The sequence below is a fragment of the Gopherus flavomarginatus genome, chromosome 10, assembly GCF_025201925.1.
Source record: "Gopherus flavomarginatus isolate rGopFla2 chromosome 10, rGopFla2.mat.asm, whole genome shotgun sequence".
In the NCBI taxonomy this organism is placed as follows: Eukaryota; Metazoa; Chordata; order Testudines; family Testudinidae; genus Gopherus; species Gopherus flavomarginatus.
In genome coordinates this window covers 80,221,873-80,237,853 of record NC_066626.1, presented here as the reverse complement: position 1 = coordinate 80,237,853, position 15,981 = coordinate 80,221,873, and the positions used below count along the sequence as shown (strand labels likewise).

At 58.9% G+C, this 15,981-nt stretch overlaps 1 protein-coding gene across 1 annotated transcript in view; it reads right to left on the bottom strand.

Annotated features, from left to right (window-relative positions):
• Nucleotides 1-6,374: 6,374 nt before the first annotated feature.
• The window catches only part of LOC127030492 (probable hydrolase PNKD), a 29,791-nt gene continuing 20,184 nt past the window's right edge, over nucleotides 6,375-15,981 (bottom strand). Inside the window, exons 5-9 of the mRNA XM_050917132.1 lie at nucleotides 14,231-14,323; nucleotides 13,655-13,818; nucleotides 12,833-12,919; nucleotides 11,355-11,470; nucleotides 6,375-10,307 (exon numbers count right to left, since the gene is read on the bottom strand). Coding sequence (XP_050773089.1) covers nucleotides 10,134-10,307; nucleotides 11,355-11,470; nucleotides 12,833-12,919; nucleotides 13,655-13,818; nucleotides 14,231-14,323 — 634 coding nt within the window. The 3' untranslated portion in view covers nucleotides 6,375-10,133. The remainder of the gene's footprint in view (nucleotides 10,308-11,354; nucleotides 11,471-12,832; nucleotides 12,920-13,654; nucleotides 13,819-14,230; nucleotides 14,324-15,981) is intronic.

Genomic DNA, 15,981 nt, shown 5'->3' with positions numbered 1-15,981 from the left:
CCAACAGAACAGGTCACAGCCACGCTCCCTTCAAATTCTGAGCAGGGAGCACCTGGAGCCTACAGCTCCCACCAGGCTGTTCCCTCCGCTCCCCTGGAGCTGCGGAGACAGATATTGGATCTATCGCAGATGCAGAGTGAGCGATCTAAGAGGCTTTTCCCATCACTACCACGTAGGATCCCCGGAGGAGGAAGATGAGGTGTCATGCATACAGGTCAAGGTCTCCCCTCTAAGTGCCTCCAAAGCACCATTAACCACTCCATGATGGCCTAGTCTGTTCATTTGCACCAGTCACCGGCCACTGGCGGAAGACAGGATCGGCTGGATGGACCATTGGTCTGACCCACTGTGGTTGTTCTTATGCCAATTTTGCATAACACCCTGCAGCCCCCCAAATCAGCCCAGAGTTCCTTGGTGAACACCCTGTGTCGCTCGGCTTCCCTGACCCATAAACTAGCAGCCAGTCCTAAATGAGGAATGGGGGAGAACCACTGGGAATGGAGATTAAGATACAGAAGTTTAAATTTCTCCCTCCCTTTATGCTGTGTTTGATGGCATTTATTTCACAGGCCCAGAATGCGCCACTCCTTCCCAGCTCAGATGTAGGTGGAATCGGAGGAGATGACTCAGGGTGTGTTTGCAAAAACTAAGTCATCACCTTGCTCAAGGCTGATGATGGTGGCAGGAGGAGCTGATCTCAATAAATTAGCTGTTACCACTTGAGAGAGATCTTGGAGTCACTGTGCATAGTTCTCTGAAAACATCAGTTCAATATGCAGCGGCCGTCAAAAAAGCAAACAGAGGTTAGGAACCATTAGAAAGGGATAGATAATAAGACAGAAAATATCATACTGCCTCTGTATAAATCCATGGTAGGCCCACACCTTGAATACTGCGTGCAGATGTGGTCACCCAACCTAAAAAAAAAGATATATTGGAACGGGAAAAGGTTCAAAAAAGGGCAACAAAAATGATTAGGGGTCTGGAACAGCTTCCGTATGAGGAGAGATTAATAAGACTGGGACTTTTCAGCTTAGAAAAGAGGCGACTAAGGGGGGATATGACAGAGGGCTATAAAATCATGACAGGTGTGGAGACAGTGAATAAGGAAGTGTTATTCAACTCTTCACTTAACACAAGATTCAGGGATCATCCAATGAAATTAATAGGCAGCAGGTTCAAAATAAACAAAAGGAAGTATTTTTTCACACAGTGCACTGTCAACCTGTGGAACTCCTTGCCAGAGGATGTTGTGAAGGCCAAGACTACAACAGAGTTAAAAAAAACACTAGGTAAGTTCATGGAGGACAGGTCCATCAATGGCTATTAGCCAGGATGGGCAGGGATGGTGTCCCTAGCCTCTGTTTGCCAGAAGCTGGGAATGGATGACAGGGGGGTGGATCACTTGATGATTCCCTGTTCTGTTCATTCCTTCTGGGGCACTTGGCACTGGCCACTGTCGGTAGACAGGACACTGGGCTAGATGGACCTTTGGTCTGACCCCGTCTGGCTGCTCTTATGTTCTTAGACCCAGTTATTTGTGATTCCCAATTCCTCATTCAAAGGCCAAAATCTTTAAAAATATTCCAATAAGGCCCTGGGCTTTGACTGGCTCTGTGTGAGGAAGCACTTCCAGGGGCTCCCGACTGACATGTCCCTGCCCCCATGATGCCATTATCCAGAGACAAGGGCATGACCCTGCCAATGCTGAAGCTTCATTTCTGGCCCAAACTCTGCCGAGTCTCATACCCTCATTTCTACTGGGCATTTTCTTTGTTAGGAACCCTACAACAGAGACGTATAAAGCACCAGCAATCAGCTGGCTGCCTTGCAATATCCCAGCTACTTCTGAACAGTCTAATGGTCGCAGAGATGTGTCATTGGGGGAGGGGGGTTGGGTTGGAAAAATGTGTTGTCACTTACAGTCTAGCTCTTTATTCTGCTAGTTAATTAACAAATAATTACTAATTGGATTGAATTTTATAACAATCATGTTCATTTTGGTGAAATTACTAACAAATTTAATCTTACATGGAGGACATTTAAAAAACAGGATTGTTGGCCTTTGAATGAAGCACTGGGACCAGCTTCAGCCTGTGGGACACCCCAGGGAGGCAGACACTGCAGTCACCCTAGCAGAGCCGGTGCAGAAGAGGCTGCAGGGAGAGGGAAGCGTCACAAGGGGGAAGTCGCACCCCATGAATGGGAGGGAGGGACCCACATCACAGATTCAGAGATTCCAAGGCCAGCAAGAACCGTTGGGATCCTCGAGTCTGATCTCCCGGAGAGACCTGTGCCCAGATCATGCCTTCGGAACCGGAACATCTGTTTGAAAAAACATCTCAAACTGCCAGTGATGGCGAATCGGCCCTGGCCCTCCCGCAGTGAATCGGTCCGCTGGTTAATTATGCTCACTGGTAACATTTATGCCTTATTTTCAATCTGAATTTGTCCAGCTTCAACTTCCAGCCATCGGCTCATGTTAGACCTTCCTCTGCTAGATGGGAGAGGCCACTGTCAAATATTTGTTCCCCGTATTGGTACTTTCAGACTGGGATCAAGGCGCCTCTTCACCTGCTCTTTGGTCAGTTATACAGCTGGGTTTCTTGGAGTCTCTCACTCTCAGGCAGGTTTTCCAGCCCTTGAAATGATTCTCGTGGCTCTTCTCTGACCCTTTGTATTTATCTACACCCTTCTTGAACTGGGGGCTCCGGAACTGGGCACAGGATCCAGCAGCAGTCGCACCAGTGCCAAATCCAGACAGAAAATAACCTCCCTGCTCCTCGCGCTTCCCGGGTATCCATCCCAGGCTTGCATCAGGCCCCTTGGCAATGGCATTGTCCTGGGAGCTTGTGTTCAGCTGATTATCCACCACGACTCCCAAACCCCCAAGTCCTTTTCAGTCTCTGCTTCCCAGGATAGAGCCCCCTCCACCTCCTGTACGTCTGGCTGCACCCTTTGTTCCTTGCTGGATACATTGCATCAGTCCCGCCCGCCCACTACCTTTGTTCCACTGCTCAGTGCTCTAGGTCCTTTCGGCCCCCTTATGCCAAGCACGGCCAACACCCTGCAAGGGCCTGACCCTTAGGGAGCATCCAGTGGGAGCCCTGGACTCCTTCCCCAGCGCTCAGGGCAATGGTTCCCCTTTGCAAGACAGCCATTCAGGTGGGGAGCTTAGCACAGCACCATTAAAAACAAAACCACATTTCCATGATGCCACAATAACGCCGTAAACAACCGGAAAGAGACGCGAGGGCGACGCCAGACAGGCTCCAGGCTGAGCAGTACTGGGATGGGAGATTCCCAGGGGAAAACCCACGGTACACGGCAGCGAATGAGACCTGTGAGTCAGCAGGGGGGCGCTCTCCTCCCCAGGCCCGTGACCAGTCTAATACCCCGGCCTGGTACTGGGGTGGGGGCTGTGCTCCAGAGGGGGATGTGTGGGGCTGAGCAGGGGGCACCCTCCCCACTGAGTCTGTGCTGGCCCCAAGCAGGGTACTAGTGGGCGCTGCGTGGATGAACACACACCGCTTTTGGCCGAGAGGAACCCAACGCCTCCTCCCCCAAGGCGCGGCACGAGGCCAAGTCAATTGTTCAAAGTCTACCCCAGCTGTGGTGATGCCAGGCAGAGCCAATTCAGAGGCCTCTGCCTCCTGCCTCTGCTCTGCCCCGAGATCCCCACCTCGCCCAGAGCTGAGGAACACCAGCCTTGCAACTGCCCAGAACCTCCGACACCGGGGAATAGGGTGGCTTGGCTGCTGCACCCTCACCCCCAAATCCATGCAACATGCTGCTGTCAAGACCCCCTTTCCCGCTGCTCCCCCTTCTCCGTCGCATCAGCTACAACTTGCTGCCACTCCGAGGCCCTGCATGACAGTCCCCTGCCACACCCATCAGCTACGCTATCCTCGTGCCTCTGCTCTGCCACCCATGCCAGCCTCAAGTGCCCCCTTGTCCTCTTCTCCCATGAGCTCTTCCAGCCATCTCCCAAGCTGCCCCTTGTGCGTGGCACAAACGCCATCCACCACGTCAGACAGTCGCAGCCTTCTCCGCCAAGCCTCACCGCTGCCTGGACGCCCTCAGAGCCTTGGCAGCTGGTCCTGGTGAGGGAGGGGGTGATCTCCATTCCCCAGTCTACACACATCTAGTCCCACCCCTCTCATTTCCTCATTTGCTCCATCCCCGTTGTCTCGTCACTACTCAGGCCCCCGCTCACCTTTGGACAGGTCTCTACCTGCCAGCATTTAAGTAATAACACAACAAAGGTTGTGCCACAGGCGGGATCCCCCACGCTGGGTTAACCGGGAGAGGAAGTCTCTGTGGGGTCAGATCTGCCGGTCTGGCTGGGCTAGGGCTGCCCGACACACCTGGGATTGAAGATACATGCACCGCAGCTCTGCTCAGGCAGCTACAGGCTAACGCGCAGAAGCCCAGAGACTGACCCCTGGGAGTGGAGGGGGGGACAGCTAACCCCATATCTCTAGCCCCACTGGGACCTGGCAGGGAGTTGTCTGGACAGGATCCAGGGGCCATTTACCTGGCTGAGGTTCCCGGCCGATGGAATTTCATGCCGGCTAAAGGGGCTGGATTTTAAACAGTCATGGAAGGCAAAGGTCCCGGGTCCACTGCACAGATCCAGCAAGGGCGGTGGGGGGTGGGGAGGGTCAGTTTCCCTCAGCCTCCGTGGGATTGGGGAGGCCGGTCTGCCTGGCTCATTCATGGCCCTGGCTCTCTGCATGGAGCAGAGCACTAGCAACCCAACCCCCAACCCCCCTTGATGCTAACGGACGCTGCAGGCGCTCGCCCTCTGGAACGCAGGCCAAAGGGACCAGCTGGAGCCCACCTCCCCTTCCAGCCTGGGGGACCAAGGGGCACTGGATGCCACCAAGAATCACCAGCCCACCGCAACCATCTTCCTCCCTCTCTGCTCTGCCCCCGCGTCCTACCCACCACTGGCTGCCCCCCGTGCTTGTGGGGCCTCCTCACTGTCCTGCACAAATTTGCCCTGACCTGCGGCTCATCTCTGGGCTTTGTGCCCCTCTGCTCCCCACCCCCCGTGCTCTGCCAGCTGCAGATCCCGCCCACCTCTCCTCTTCCCCTCCCACCTGCACCCTCAGCCCTGGGAGTCTGCCCCCCTTACAGTGGGATCCAGCCCCACACCAGAGGGTGAGAGAAAGCTGAAGACCCCCTGCTAACCCTGTTCTGTGGCACGGCTGGTTCAGTCAGATCACGCAGGAGCTTATCCATTGCCCCAGCCAGCAGGGAGAACATTGATGACAGGCACCAGGCAGGAGTTTTCCCACCGGCCATTTGTAGGGGGGGTTGTGGAGAGTGAAGGATCCCCTTCCCCAGGATATCAGCTCCCTGTAGAGAGAGCCCATTTCACCACCTCTCAGACCCCAGGCCTGGGTTAGCCGCAGGGACAGGCCAAAGGTCAGTGAAGCTGCATGAAGGCTGGGGAGAACGATCAGGATGTCGATCCCAAGCTGGAAGATACAGCAACCCGTTGGTTACCGGATTGGAGGGGTAGGTGCCTTGTTAAAGGACCCCAGAGACTGGGCTTTGCTCGTGTTTCTGCTATTTCTCTTCAATCAGCGCATGCAGCTCCTGGGACAGAGGAAGGAGCATACAGGGTTAAACTCACCTTTTCTCTCTGGAGCCCAGGAATCGGCCCCTGCTGCAGGGCACCAGTGAAGCGAATTCGCTGGCCTCAGACTGGGCATAGGGGAAACCCAGATGGGATTCAATGGTGATGAAGCCCAGAGGGGGCTAGAAGGCAGCTGCAGTCCTATAGCCTAGGCCAGAGCCTGGCTCATAGAATAGCAGGGCTGGAAGGGATCTCAGGAGGTACCTAGTCCAACCCCCTGCTCAAAGCAGGACCAACCCCAGACAGATTTTTTCCCCTAGATTTCTAAATGGTCCCCTCAGGGATTGAACTCACAGCCCTGGGTTGAGCAGGCCAATGCTCAGACCACCGAGCTATCCCTCCCACTCTACAGAATTCAAAAGCATGGCCTGGATTTCTCTGCTCAGTTCCTCTGTTCAACTTGATGGGATCATCCCAATGGGGAGTCTGTCCATAGGACCCCCCCACACACACTCCACTTCAGCATGACTGGCTGCCTCCCGTCAGGAGAGGCAGAGGAGAGTAACAGAGATGCCCAGGTTAGGACTGAGAGGCTCTGCAGACCAGGCCCAAGGAGCACTAGCAGGGAGCCTGTGACACGAACAGCAGGCGCAGGCTGGGGGCTGGCGCTGAGATGCATTGGCACAGCTGTGCTGGGAGGTTTCCCAGGCCGGGCCTGCTTTACGCCAGCGCTGGCACGAACACAACGTTCTCTGTGTCCTGACAGACCCATTGCACTAAAAACCAGTAAAACCGAAGAGTTGATTTATTGGCATTTTTACAATCCACAGCGAACACAGTACACTGAATACAAGAGGCTTCATGCTCTCAGCCCATCTCTGAGCGCCCTACGCCACACCCACTGCCTCCAGTGCTGCCTGGCTCAGCTAAAGCCTCACAGTTTGGAATCGTTTGTAGCAATCTATTTCCAACAGTAAGAGAAAGGGAGGGGGGGGAAAAACAGATGGAATAAATCCCGACCTAGTGTATCATCTCTAATGCTATGCTTCTGCGGCACTGCCCAGCCTCTGGGCGCTTTACAGACAACAGGGAGCCCCACAACCACAGTCAGGCAGGTATTTGCCCCATTTCACAGATGGGGAAACTGAGGCACATAGTACTGCGAGCTGTTCAAGGTCAGCCAGCAGGAGCTGGGAATGGAACCCCAATGTCCTGTGCTCTAGCCACTAGACCATGTTTTTCTCCTGATAAGGCTGCATTTTTAATCAAGGGAGTTTTGGTAACAATATAAACCCTGAGAGCCAAGGTAGAGTCACCAGAACCCCCTGGAGAAACCCACATCCTGACCCATCCCCACTTAGTGCTTACAGCGTGTAGGGCTTTTACGTCTCCAAAACCCTTCACATGGAGTCACAAACGCATGACGTCCCTGGGAGACTGGGCAGTAGGATTGTGATTTCGGGGGGGGGGGGGAGACTGAGGTACTGAAGTGGGAAGTGACTAACCCAACAGGGAATCAACGGTAAAGCCAGAAATAGAACCAGGAGTCCTGGCTCCCGGTCCCCCAACTCCTCTCCTTTAACCACTAGACTCCACTCCGCTCCCAGGGCCAGGAATAGAACCCAGGAGTCCTGGCTCTCTGCCCTCCACTCACCTGACTAGCTGCCTCCCCTCTGCCAGACAGGCAAAGTGAGCAATTGGTAACATTTGACATTAACAAAGACCCTCCAAGCCCCAAACATCCTGTCCCCTCACCCGCTGGCATTGCCTCTCCAGCCCCTACTGTGCAGTGGAGCGTATCTAGGGCCTTCTGATCTGAGGCTGGGCTGCCACTTAGCCAGCTCCTCCTCAAAGCGCAGAGCAGAGGCCAGGAATGCCCCACTCCCACCCAGCCAGGCTGTTTCATCCCCCTCTGGGCTTTAACAGCCCCTTTGCTTGGCTAGACAGGATGGCTGAACGGGAGGTCTGAGACTGCAGCAGCGTGACAGAGACCCAGGAGCCCCTTCATTGTTCAGGACAAGGCTCGGGGCACATGTCCTAGCCCTTCTGCTGCAGCATCCCTGGCCCCACTCAGGGGGCAGCCGCTTCTCCAGGGATTGTGTATCACGCACATGCCAGTGGCACAATTCCGTGGCTGCGCACACGCACACGCGCACACACGAGTGTGGACATAGGAGAAGCTTTGCAAAGTAACCAGGCCAGTTCAACCCACTAAATCCATCTTATACTCCCCTTTTCTAACCCCTCTTCAGAGAAACACCCCCTGCAATCAAGCGGCCTCCATCATGCCCTGCCCACTTAAAAGTCTGGGTCTGCAAACATTTATCCCCCACTGCAGCTTCCATGGGGACAAAGCTGTTTATAACTAGGCCTCGGGCCTCTCCATCCAAATGCTGAGCGGGGGGTGCTCTTTGGTCCCTGGATGATGGGTGAATTCACCCCTCATTTACCACCCATTTGTTGAACTTCCTCCCATCCTAGAAAACCCTTGTGCATTCGCTTATACATAGTGTTCACTGAAAATGAAGGGCAGCAAATGTAACCCGGTGCATTGTGTGAAAGAGAATTTCCTTTGATCTCTGTAGCCGGTGGAACTCACTGCCACAAGACAGCATCAAGAGCAAGAGCTTCACAAGATTTGATACAGGGTCAGACATTTATAGATAAGAACATCGTGGGTTAGATTCCCTTAGTTCTTTTCTGGCCCTTCCCCTCTGAAGAAGTTTGGTTTCCTAGATGGATCCCTTTTTGGGGTCCATCATAAACAAGGGGACCAAAGAGGCCTGGCCCCACTGAAGCTAGTGGCAACAGACTTCTGACGGACCCACGATTTCACCCCAACAGTGTGTCCACACTAGCTTCCGCTCTGGTTGCCCAAGCCCGGTATCCTCCTGTCTCTAACAGTCACCAGGACCAGTTGCTTCAGAAGATGGAAGCATTTAGAATCATAGATTAGGGTTGGAAGAGACCTCAGGGGGTCTCTAGTCCAATCCCCTGGAAGTTTCCCTAAACCCCAGAAGCTTGGGGTTGGCTCACAGCCTGAGATACCGGGCGCTGTGCCCCTCCTTTGTACCCTACCCTGTGTAATTGGGGCCGTTCTCAGCCCTAGGAACGGCTGACCCTTGGCCATCCACGCTAAGCTCTTGGTTCCACGGCGATCTCCCAGCAGTGAATTTCACAGGTTCAAGGTTTCCACATGGGAGGTTTAAAATTCGCTGCCTTTCCAGTGGGGAGGGATACCCCTGTGTTCTTGTCTGCCGAGAAGGGCAAATAGGCGCAGTCAGGGGGAGGAAGCAGGCCGAGTCTGTTTCTCCCCGCCCCCAATGACCTCCAGAGCAAAGAGGGCAGATGTAGAACCATCTCCAGGCTGGAGACCTAAGCTACAAACTCATAGGATCCTTGTGCTTGGAGTGGAGACCTGAAAATCCTTTAGGACATAACCCCCCCCAAACACACACACACACACACACACACACACACACACACTCCCCGCACCCCAGTTGCATGGAGCAGGTCTTGCTTCAGTCGGGGAACAATCACCAAAGTGAACACAGAGACCTGAAGGGAAGCCACCAGCCTGCCGGGGAGGCAGGCCGGCCAGCGGCACAGCTTCATCCTTGATCCCTGCTGGCGCAGCTGCGCCCGTCCCCACGCCGCAGGAAGGAGGAACGTTCAGCGCCGGGGGGGCTTCCCGTCCACTATCGGAGCTGAGTTCCGTGCAGTGGCGTCCCCGGCTGGTGCTTTTGTGGTGGTTGGTCCTGGTCTCTCCCAGCCAGCGCGGGGGGGTGGGCGTGTGCTCACGGAGGAGTCAGTGGTGCCTCACAAAGGGGCTGGCTGGGACAGGACGCAGAGGAAAGAACCGACACACCACTCATGGCGCTGCCCCCGATGCCACCTCGGGTAGCACCGCTCCCCACACGCTGGGGTGCCCAGCTGGGCCCAGGACTGGGCACTGTGTAATGGAATCTGCGGGCCTGTATCATAGAGACAACCTGTGCTTCGCAGGCTAACCCCCAGAGCCGCACCGGGCCTGCACTTCCACCAGCCAAAGTCCAGTCCCCGAGAGAAACAAAGTCACAGCCCTGCGCCCTGGAAAAGCTTTTCCAGGCACCTCACCAACACCCCACTCCCTGCCCCCTATCTTTGCGGGGGGGGGCGGGGGCGGGGAGGAATTCATCCCCAGCAGCCAGCGGCAATCGAAGGTCACCACTGACACCATATGGAGTCAGACGCCTCCTGGGGGTGGGCTTGGGGGGGGTCATCCTGGATTTTAACCCCCCTGCCGCCTTCTTTCCACCAGCAAGGATCCACTTTGTTTGGAGACGAGCCCTCTTGAGCCAGCAGGGAGGGGAGGGGGGGATGCCACCTGAACCCGTCTTCATCCACAGGGATGAGGAGGAGGGGTTTCCGGCTCACTAATACCCCTCATGGCGACGGGGCGAGACCCTTTCCCAGCCAGACGCTCCCCACCCCAACAGGGAAGGTCCCCCTCCTTTGGGAGGCTGCTCATGGGGCAGAGCCCTCCCGCCCGCCGCCCTGCCAGGGGCTAATTGGCTTTGTAAAGGTCCTTGCGGTGCCGCACCTCCTTCAGCACCCGCGCCCGGAAGCTGTCCCAGTCCTCGTCACTCAGCCGCTGCAGCTGCAGGGCCCGGTGTAGCTCCCGGCAGTGGGTCCGCAGGAACGGGTTGTATTCCTTCTCCTCACCGATGGTGGAGGGGCACTGCGGCAGGGAGAGACGAGGCCAGGTCAGCAGGCGCAGAGCGGACCACGGCCACCGACGCACCCCGCAAAGAGCCACAGCCCGTTGAGACCATAGATCCCAGCATGAAAGAGGCAACGCACCCTGCATGTTGTAGTCCCCACTGAGCCTGCGCTGAGCCCAGCCCGTTTGCATCCAAAATCCATAACTTCTCCAGCTCCTTTTACTAGAGACCGGCTCCTATACACCAGTTTTGAAGCTATTTTCCTTTAGTATCTGGACTGTGGTAATCCCCAGCACTCCACTGTGCCAGGTGATTCCTGAAATGCAGCTGCCTCTGGGGTGGGGTCTGGCAGCCATATAGAACAGCAGCATGCTCCAGCAGGATTAGGATGGGAACCAAGACAGACCCCAAGTGCAGATGAAACCCTGCGAGGGGAATTTAGGAAGGTGGAATGGAATTACTCAAGTACCCAGTGCCGAGACTCTCTGCCCCTAACAGCGGGCCCCAATAGGGCAGGGTCAAGACACATTAATGGGGTGCAGGGAGGGTGTTTAGGGGTGCCGAGGGAGCGGACACTGCTGGGGCCAGTGCCCCACAGGGTATGGCTATCCAGCGAGCTGCAGCTGCATGAGGAGCAGCTTGCGGGTGGGGGGCCTTCGGGGAACGAGGCAGGGACCCAGCCTGGGGGCAAAGGGACCTGGCCCCTGCCTGCCAAGCATCACCCTTCGAATGCTGGATATTCCAGGCTGCCAGCAGCGAGGTGGTAGATTAATATACCCAGCCATCCAGTCTCCTGGCCTTGGCCCAGCACCTGATGCCCCCTGGGTTCCTGCGGGGCGCCTGTGAATTCAAACCAGCCTGTGTCCCCTCCCCCGGCTGCCAGGCTAGGAAGCGGCTGGATCCGAGCAGTAGGGGAAGCAGCATGACTTCCGGCCAGATGTTCCCCAGCCCCAGCGTGGGGGAGGGAGGCAGGGGGAAGAGCCAGGAAAGAGGAACTGGGCCCTACGCGAGTGGCACCTGCACCGGATGCCAAGGCCCAGGAGCACTGCCCCACCAATACTCACCGTGCTCCTCTTCTCCAGCCGCTGCTGATTCACCCACTGCAGCTTCTGCTCCAGCACGGGGTTTGCCCGCTCCAGCAGGCTGGCAAACATCAGGCAGTCCAGGGCATACTCGTGTCCTGGGGGCAGAGAGTGGGGAGAGGGGCTGGCATGGGCTGGGGCTCCGGTTAAGAGCACGGACTGGCGAGCCAAGCACCCGGTAGGGAGCCAGGCCACCTGGGCTCTCTTCCCATCTCTGCCGGCCCCTCTCCGGGCTTCTGCCCTATGGGAACATCACCTGCTGCGCCCCAGGGCGGCTAGGAGGGGCAGGCAAGGGGCCGGCTAGACAGGTGAGGTCCACAAAGCCAAGGAAACCAGATCTCTGGACAGAGCAGGGAGGTGAGACTGCAGCAGCGATGCCCCTCAATCTAAGGTCCCTCTAAGCTGTGCGGCCGCACAGGGGCTCAGGGCTGTGGCGGCCGGGGAGAGGTGCCCCTCCCTGCCGGCTCCAGCATGGACCTGCCCCAGATTTGCCACGGCCGGGGGAGAGGAGCCCCACCCTTGGCTCGGCCCAGGCCTGCCAGTGGTGCCTTTCCTCCAGCCCTGAGCTGCTGCAGCGAGAGAGGGCTGGGGGAAGGCCTCTCTCCTCACTGCAGCCCTGGGGTAGCCTGCACCCCAAACCCCTCATCCCACCGCAGAGCCCACCCCCCCACACACCCCAGCCTTAAGCTGCCACCCGCACCCCAAACCCCTAGCCCCAGCCCCACCTGAGCCTGCATCCCCCCCGGCAGCCCAACCCTCTCATCCCCAGCCCCACCCCAGAGCCCGCATCCCCCCCACACCCCAACCCTCTGCCCTAGCCCTGAGCCCCCTCCCACATCTCAATCCCCTCATCCCCGTCCCACCCCAAAGCCTGCATCCCCCTCACGCCCAACCCTCTGCCCCAGCCCTGAGCCCCCTCCCACACCCCATGAATGTTGTTCTGTGCACGGATATGGAGGTGATGTGTCACACAGGGTCGTGTCACACGTCACCTCCACATGGGTGCACATAACCCCATTCATTCCACACACGGATCTAAAAAGTGAGAGGGGGACTGCCCTCAGTCCCACCCAGCAGCTCCCTTCCCGCATCTACCCCAGCCTTGCTCCTCACCTGCCCACGGGCTGCGGACGAAGACAGGCTCACGGGTGAGACCCGGCTGTGCTCTGGCTCCATGTCGGCACAGGCCTAGGAGCAGGGATTCCTTCCCCTCCTTGCAGATCTGGGTCAGCGACCCCCCACCCTTGTCTCCCGCAGCAGGGCTGAGGCCCCCCAGACTCGTGGCACCGAAATCCAGGCTGCCCCTACCTACCCCTGCAGCTCGGCCCCTGTGCAGCGGGACATGGAGATCGGGGGATTTCCTCAGCCTCTTCTCCCCCCTTTTCTCTGCCCTACAAACCCCACCTTCGAGCCTGCCCCACAAACCCCACCCTCGAGCCTGCCTGGCAGGGGACGCTCACCAGGCCAGAGCAGTGTGTCCTCTGCCAGCTCCGCAGCTGTATCCAGCGAGGCCAGCATGGTTTCTGGTGTCCCCTCGAATATCCGCCCTGCAAGACCATGGGAGGGCAGTGTTATCAGGGAGGGGATCGCGGTCCCCACACTCTATGAGCCCCATGCACCGCAGGGCTCCGTCCTCCCTGGGTCGCTGGGGCAGCAGGTAAAGTGCCAACTCCCTCCCCGCAAGAGGAGCTGTTTCGTGCGCCCTTCCCCCAAATAGGCTGTTTACAACCCATACCCCACGGTGGGGTCTTGCAGCCCCCACCCAGCACCACGCCAGCAGCGCCCAAACCGCCCCCTCCCCTCACACCTTGCTCTGCAAAGTGTCTGTGAGCGGCCTCAGCCCTCAGAGGATAACAGACTCACTACTGCTGCTGCGGAGGGGGAGCACCCCCTGAGATCCAGGGGCAGAGAGAGGAGCCTCTGGAGCTGGAGGACCCGAGTTCTGCCCCTGATGCTGCCAACCGGGCACAGACCCCACTATCCCGAGTGGGGTGGGGCAGAGGGAGGTCGGGGGAAGGAACCAAAGCACAACTGAGGGTTGATTCGTGAGGCTGTTGGTCCCTGACAAAAACTATGCCCCCGCCTCTCCCTTCCCCCAACAGTAAAATGCAGCCCCCTCTGGGGAGGAACAGGGCAGCTTAGAGAAGGCCAAGCTCGTGCCAGCTGCATCTCGTTCATCCTGAAGAGTGAAGGGAGGGAGCAGGGGGGCCCAACCCCCCCACTGAGCTGTGCCTCCCCCCCGTGGGGCAGATACTACAGACAGAGCCAAGAAGCCAGCTCACCGCAGCCTGAGAGGAAGAGGAGGTCTCCGGAGAAGAGGCAGGCCGGCCCCTCGAAGGGCTTCCCATCCAGCACGTAGACCATGTGCCCCACGGTGTGCCCCGGGGTGAAGAGAGCCTTGAAGCGCAGCTGTCCCACGGCGACGGTCTCCTTATCCGAGAGGGGGCTGCGTGGGGGCAGGACAGGCTGTTAGGGCCCCAGGAGGATACTCCACCACCAGAGCGATTGCTCTGGATTCTGGAGCCAGGTGGCCCTATGCTGATCCCGACCGGGGCTGGGATTCAGGGGGTGCGTCCCAGCCACTGGCCCGCCCTGCGGACAGGCATCAGCCGTGAAGGCTAGGCCAGCACTGACCATCCGTGCGCTGGCCACAGATCAGCCCACATGTGACACGAGCTAGGCAGGGCTCAGCCCAGCTCCCAGGGGACGCGTGCCCCCATCACCATCACGAGGGGCAGACGCAGGAGAGAAGGTGGCGACGGAGCAGGGTATGGAGACTGTGCTGCCCGCTCGCCCTAGAGGGCAGGGGAGGCCTGGGTTCCCCTCCAGGCCCCAGCGCGGGACCCAGCACCGCTTACTTGGTGAGCTCAGGGATGGCATCACAGGCACTGCCATACACCCTGCAGGAGCTGTAAAGCCGCCTCAGCGCCACGTTCCCCCCGCTGTGATCCCTGCGGGAGAGAGACTGTCAGTTCCCCCCAGCCGAGCCCCCCCCCACACCTCTGTGATCCCTGCACGAGAGACTGTCAGTTCCCCCCAGCCGGCGCCCCTCCCCCCAGCCGAGCCCCCCACCTGCCACCTCTGTGATCCCTGCAAGAGAGACTGTCAGCCCCCCTCCCCGCCAGGACCCCTCCCCCAGCCGAGCCCCCCACCTCCCACCTCTGTGATCCCTGCACGAGAGACTGTCAACCTCCCCCGCCAGGACCCCTCCCGCAGCCGAGCTCCCAACCCCTCGCTGTGATCCCTGTGGGAGAGAGACTGTCAGTTCCCCCCAGCTGGTGCCCCTCCCCCCCGCCGAGCCCCCCACCTCCCACCTCTGTGATCCCTGCACGAGAGACTGTCAGCCCCCCTCCCCGCCAGGACCCCTCCCCCAGCCGAACCCCCCACCCCCCGCTGTGATCCATGTGGAGAGAGATTGTCAGCCTCCCCCGCCAGGACCCCTTCCGCAGCAGAGCCCCCCACCCCCACCTCTGTGATCCCTGCATGAGAGATTGTCAGCCCCCTTGCCAGGACTCCTGCACCAGCTGAGCCCCCCACCCCCCGCTGTGATCCCTGTGGGAGAGAGACTGTCTGTTCCCCGCAACTGGCACCTCTCCCCCCAGCTGAGCCCCCTACCCCCCACCTCTGTGATCCCTGCACGAAAGACTGTCAGCCCCCCCGCCAGGACCCCTCCCCCAGCCGAGCCCCTCACCCCCCACTGTGATCCCTGTGGGAGAGAGACTGTTAGTTCCCCCCAGCCGGCGCCCCTCCCCCCAGCCAAGCCCCCCACCTCCCACCTCTGTGATCCCTGCATGAGAGACTGTCAGCCCCCCCGGCCAGGACCCCTCCCCCAGCCGAGCCCCCCCGCTGTGATCCCTGTGGGAGAGAGACTGTCAGCTCCCTCGCCAGGTGCCCCTCCCCCAGCTGAACCCCCCACTCCCCCGCTGTGATCCTGGTTCAGCTCAGATTTTGCTCCCACACTGCAAAGGGCCCATCCCCCTCCACCCGCTGGTGCCCGTGGCTCCCCCGGTTAGCCCCTTCACTGCGCGGCTCCCAGGAAGTGGTGGCATGTCCCCTCTCCAGCTCCTACGTGTAGGGACACCTGGGGGCCTCCGCACGCTGTCGCTGCCCCAAGCACCGGCTCTGCAGCTCCCATTGGCCAGGAGCCGTGGCCAATGGGAGCTGTGGGGGCGGTGCCTTTGGATGGGGCATGTGGAGCTGCCTGGCCGCGCCTCTGCATAGGAGCTGGAGTGGACATGATGCTGCTTCTGGGAGCTGCTTGAGGTAAGCACTACCCGGACCCTGAACTCCTGTCCCCCTCTTGTGCCCCAACCCCCTGCCCCAGCCCTGATCCCCCTCCCACCTCTGAACCCCGCAGTCCCAGCCTGGATCATCTTCCTACACCCCAAACCCCTCATCCCCAGGCCCACCCCAGAGCCCACACCCCCAGCCAGAGCCCTCACCCCACCCAGCACCCCTCCTGCAGCCCAAACCCTTCATCCGTGGCCCCACCCCAGAGCCTGCACCCTACCCAGCACCCCAACCCCCTGCCCCAACCCTGATCTCCCTCCTTCCTCTGAACCCCTCAGTCCCAGCCCGGAGCATCCTCCTACACCCCAAACCCCTCATC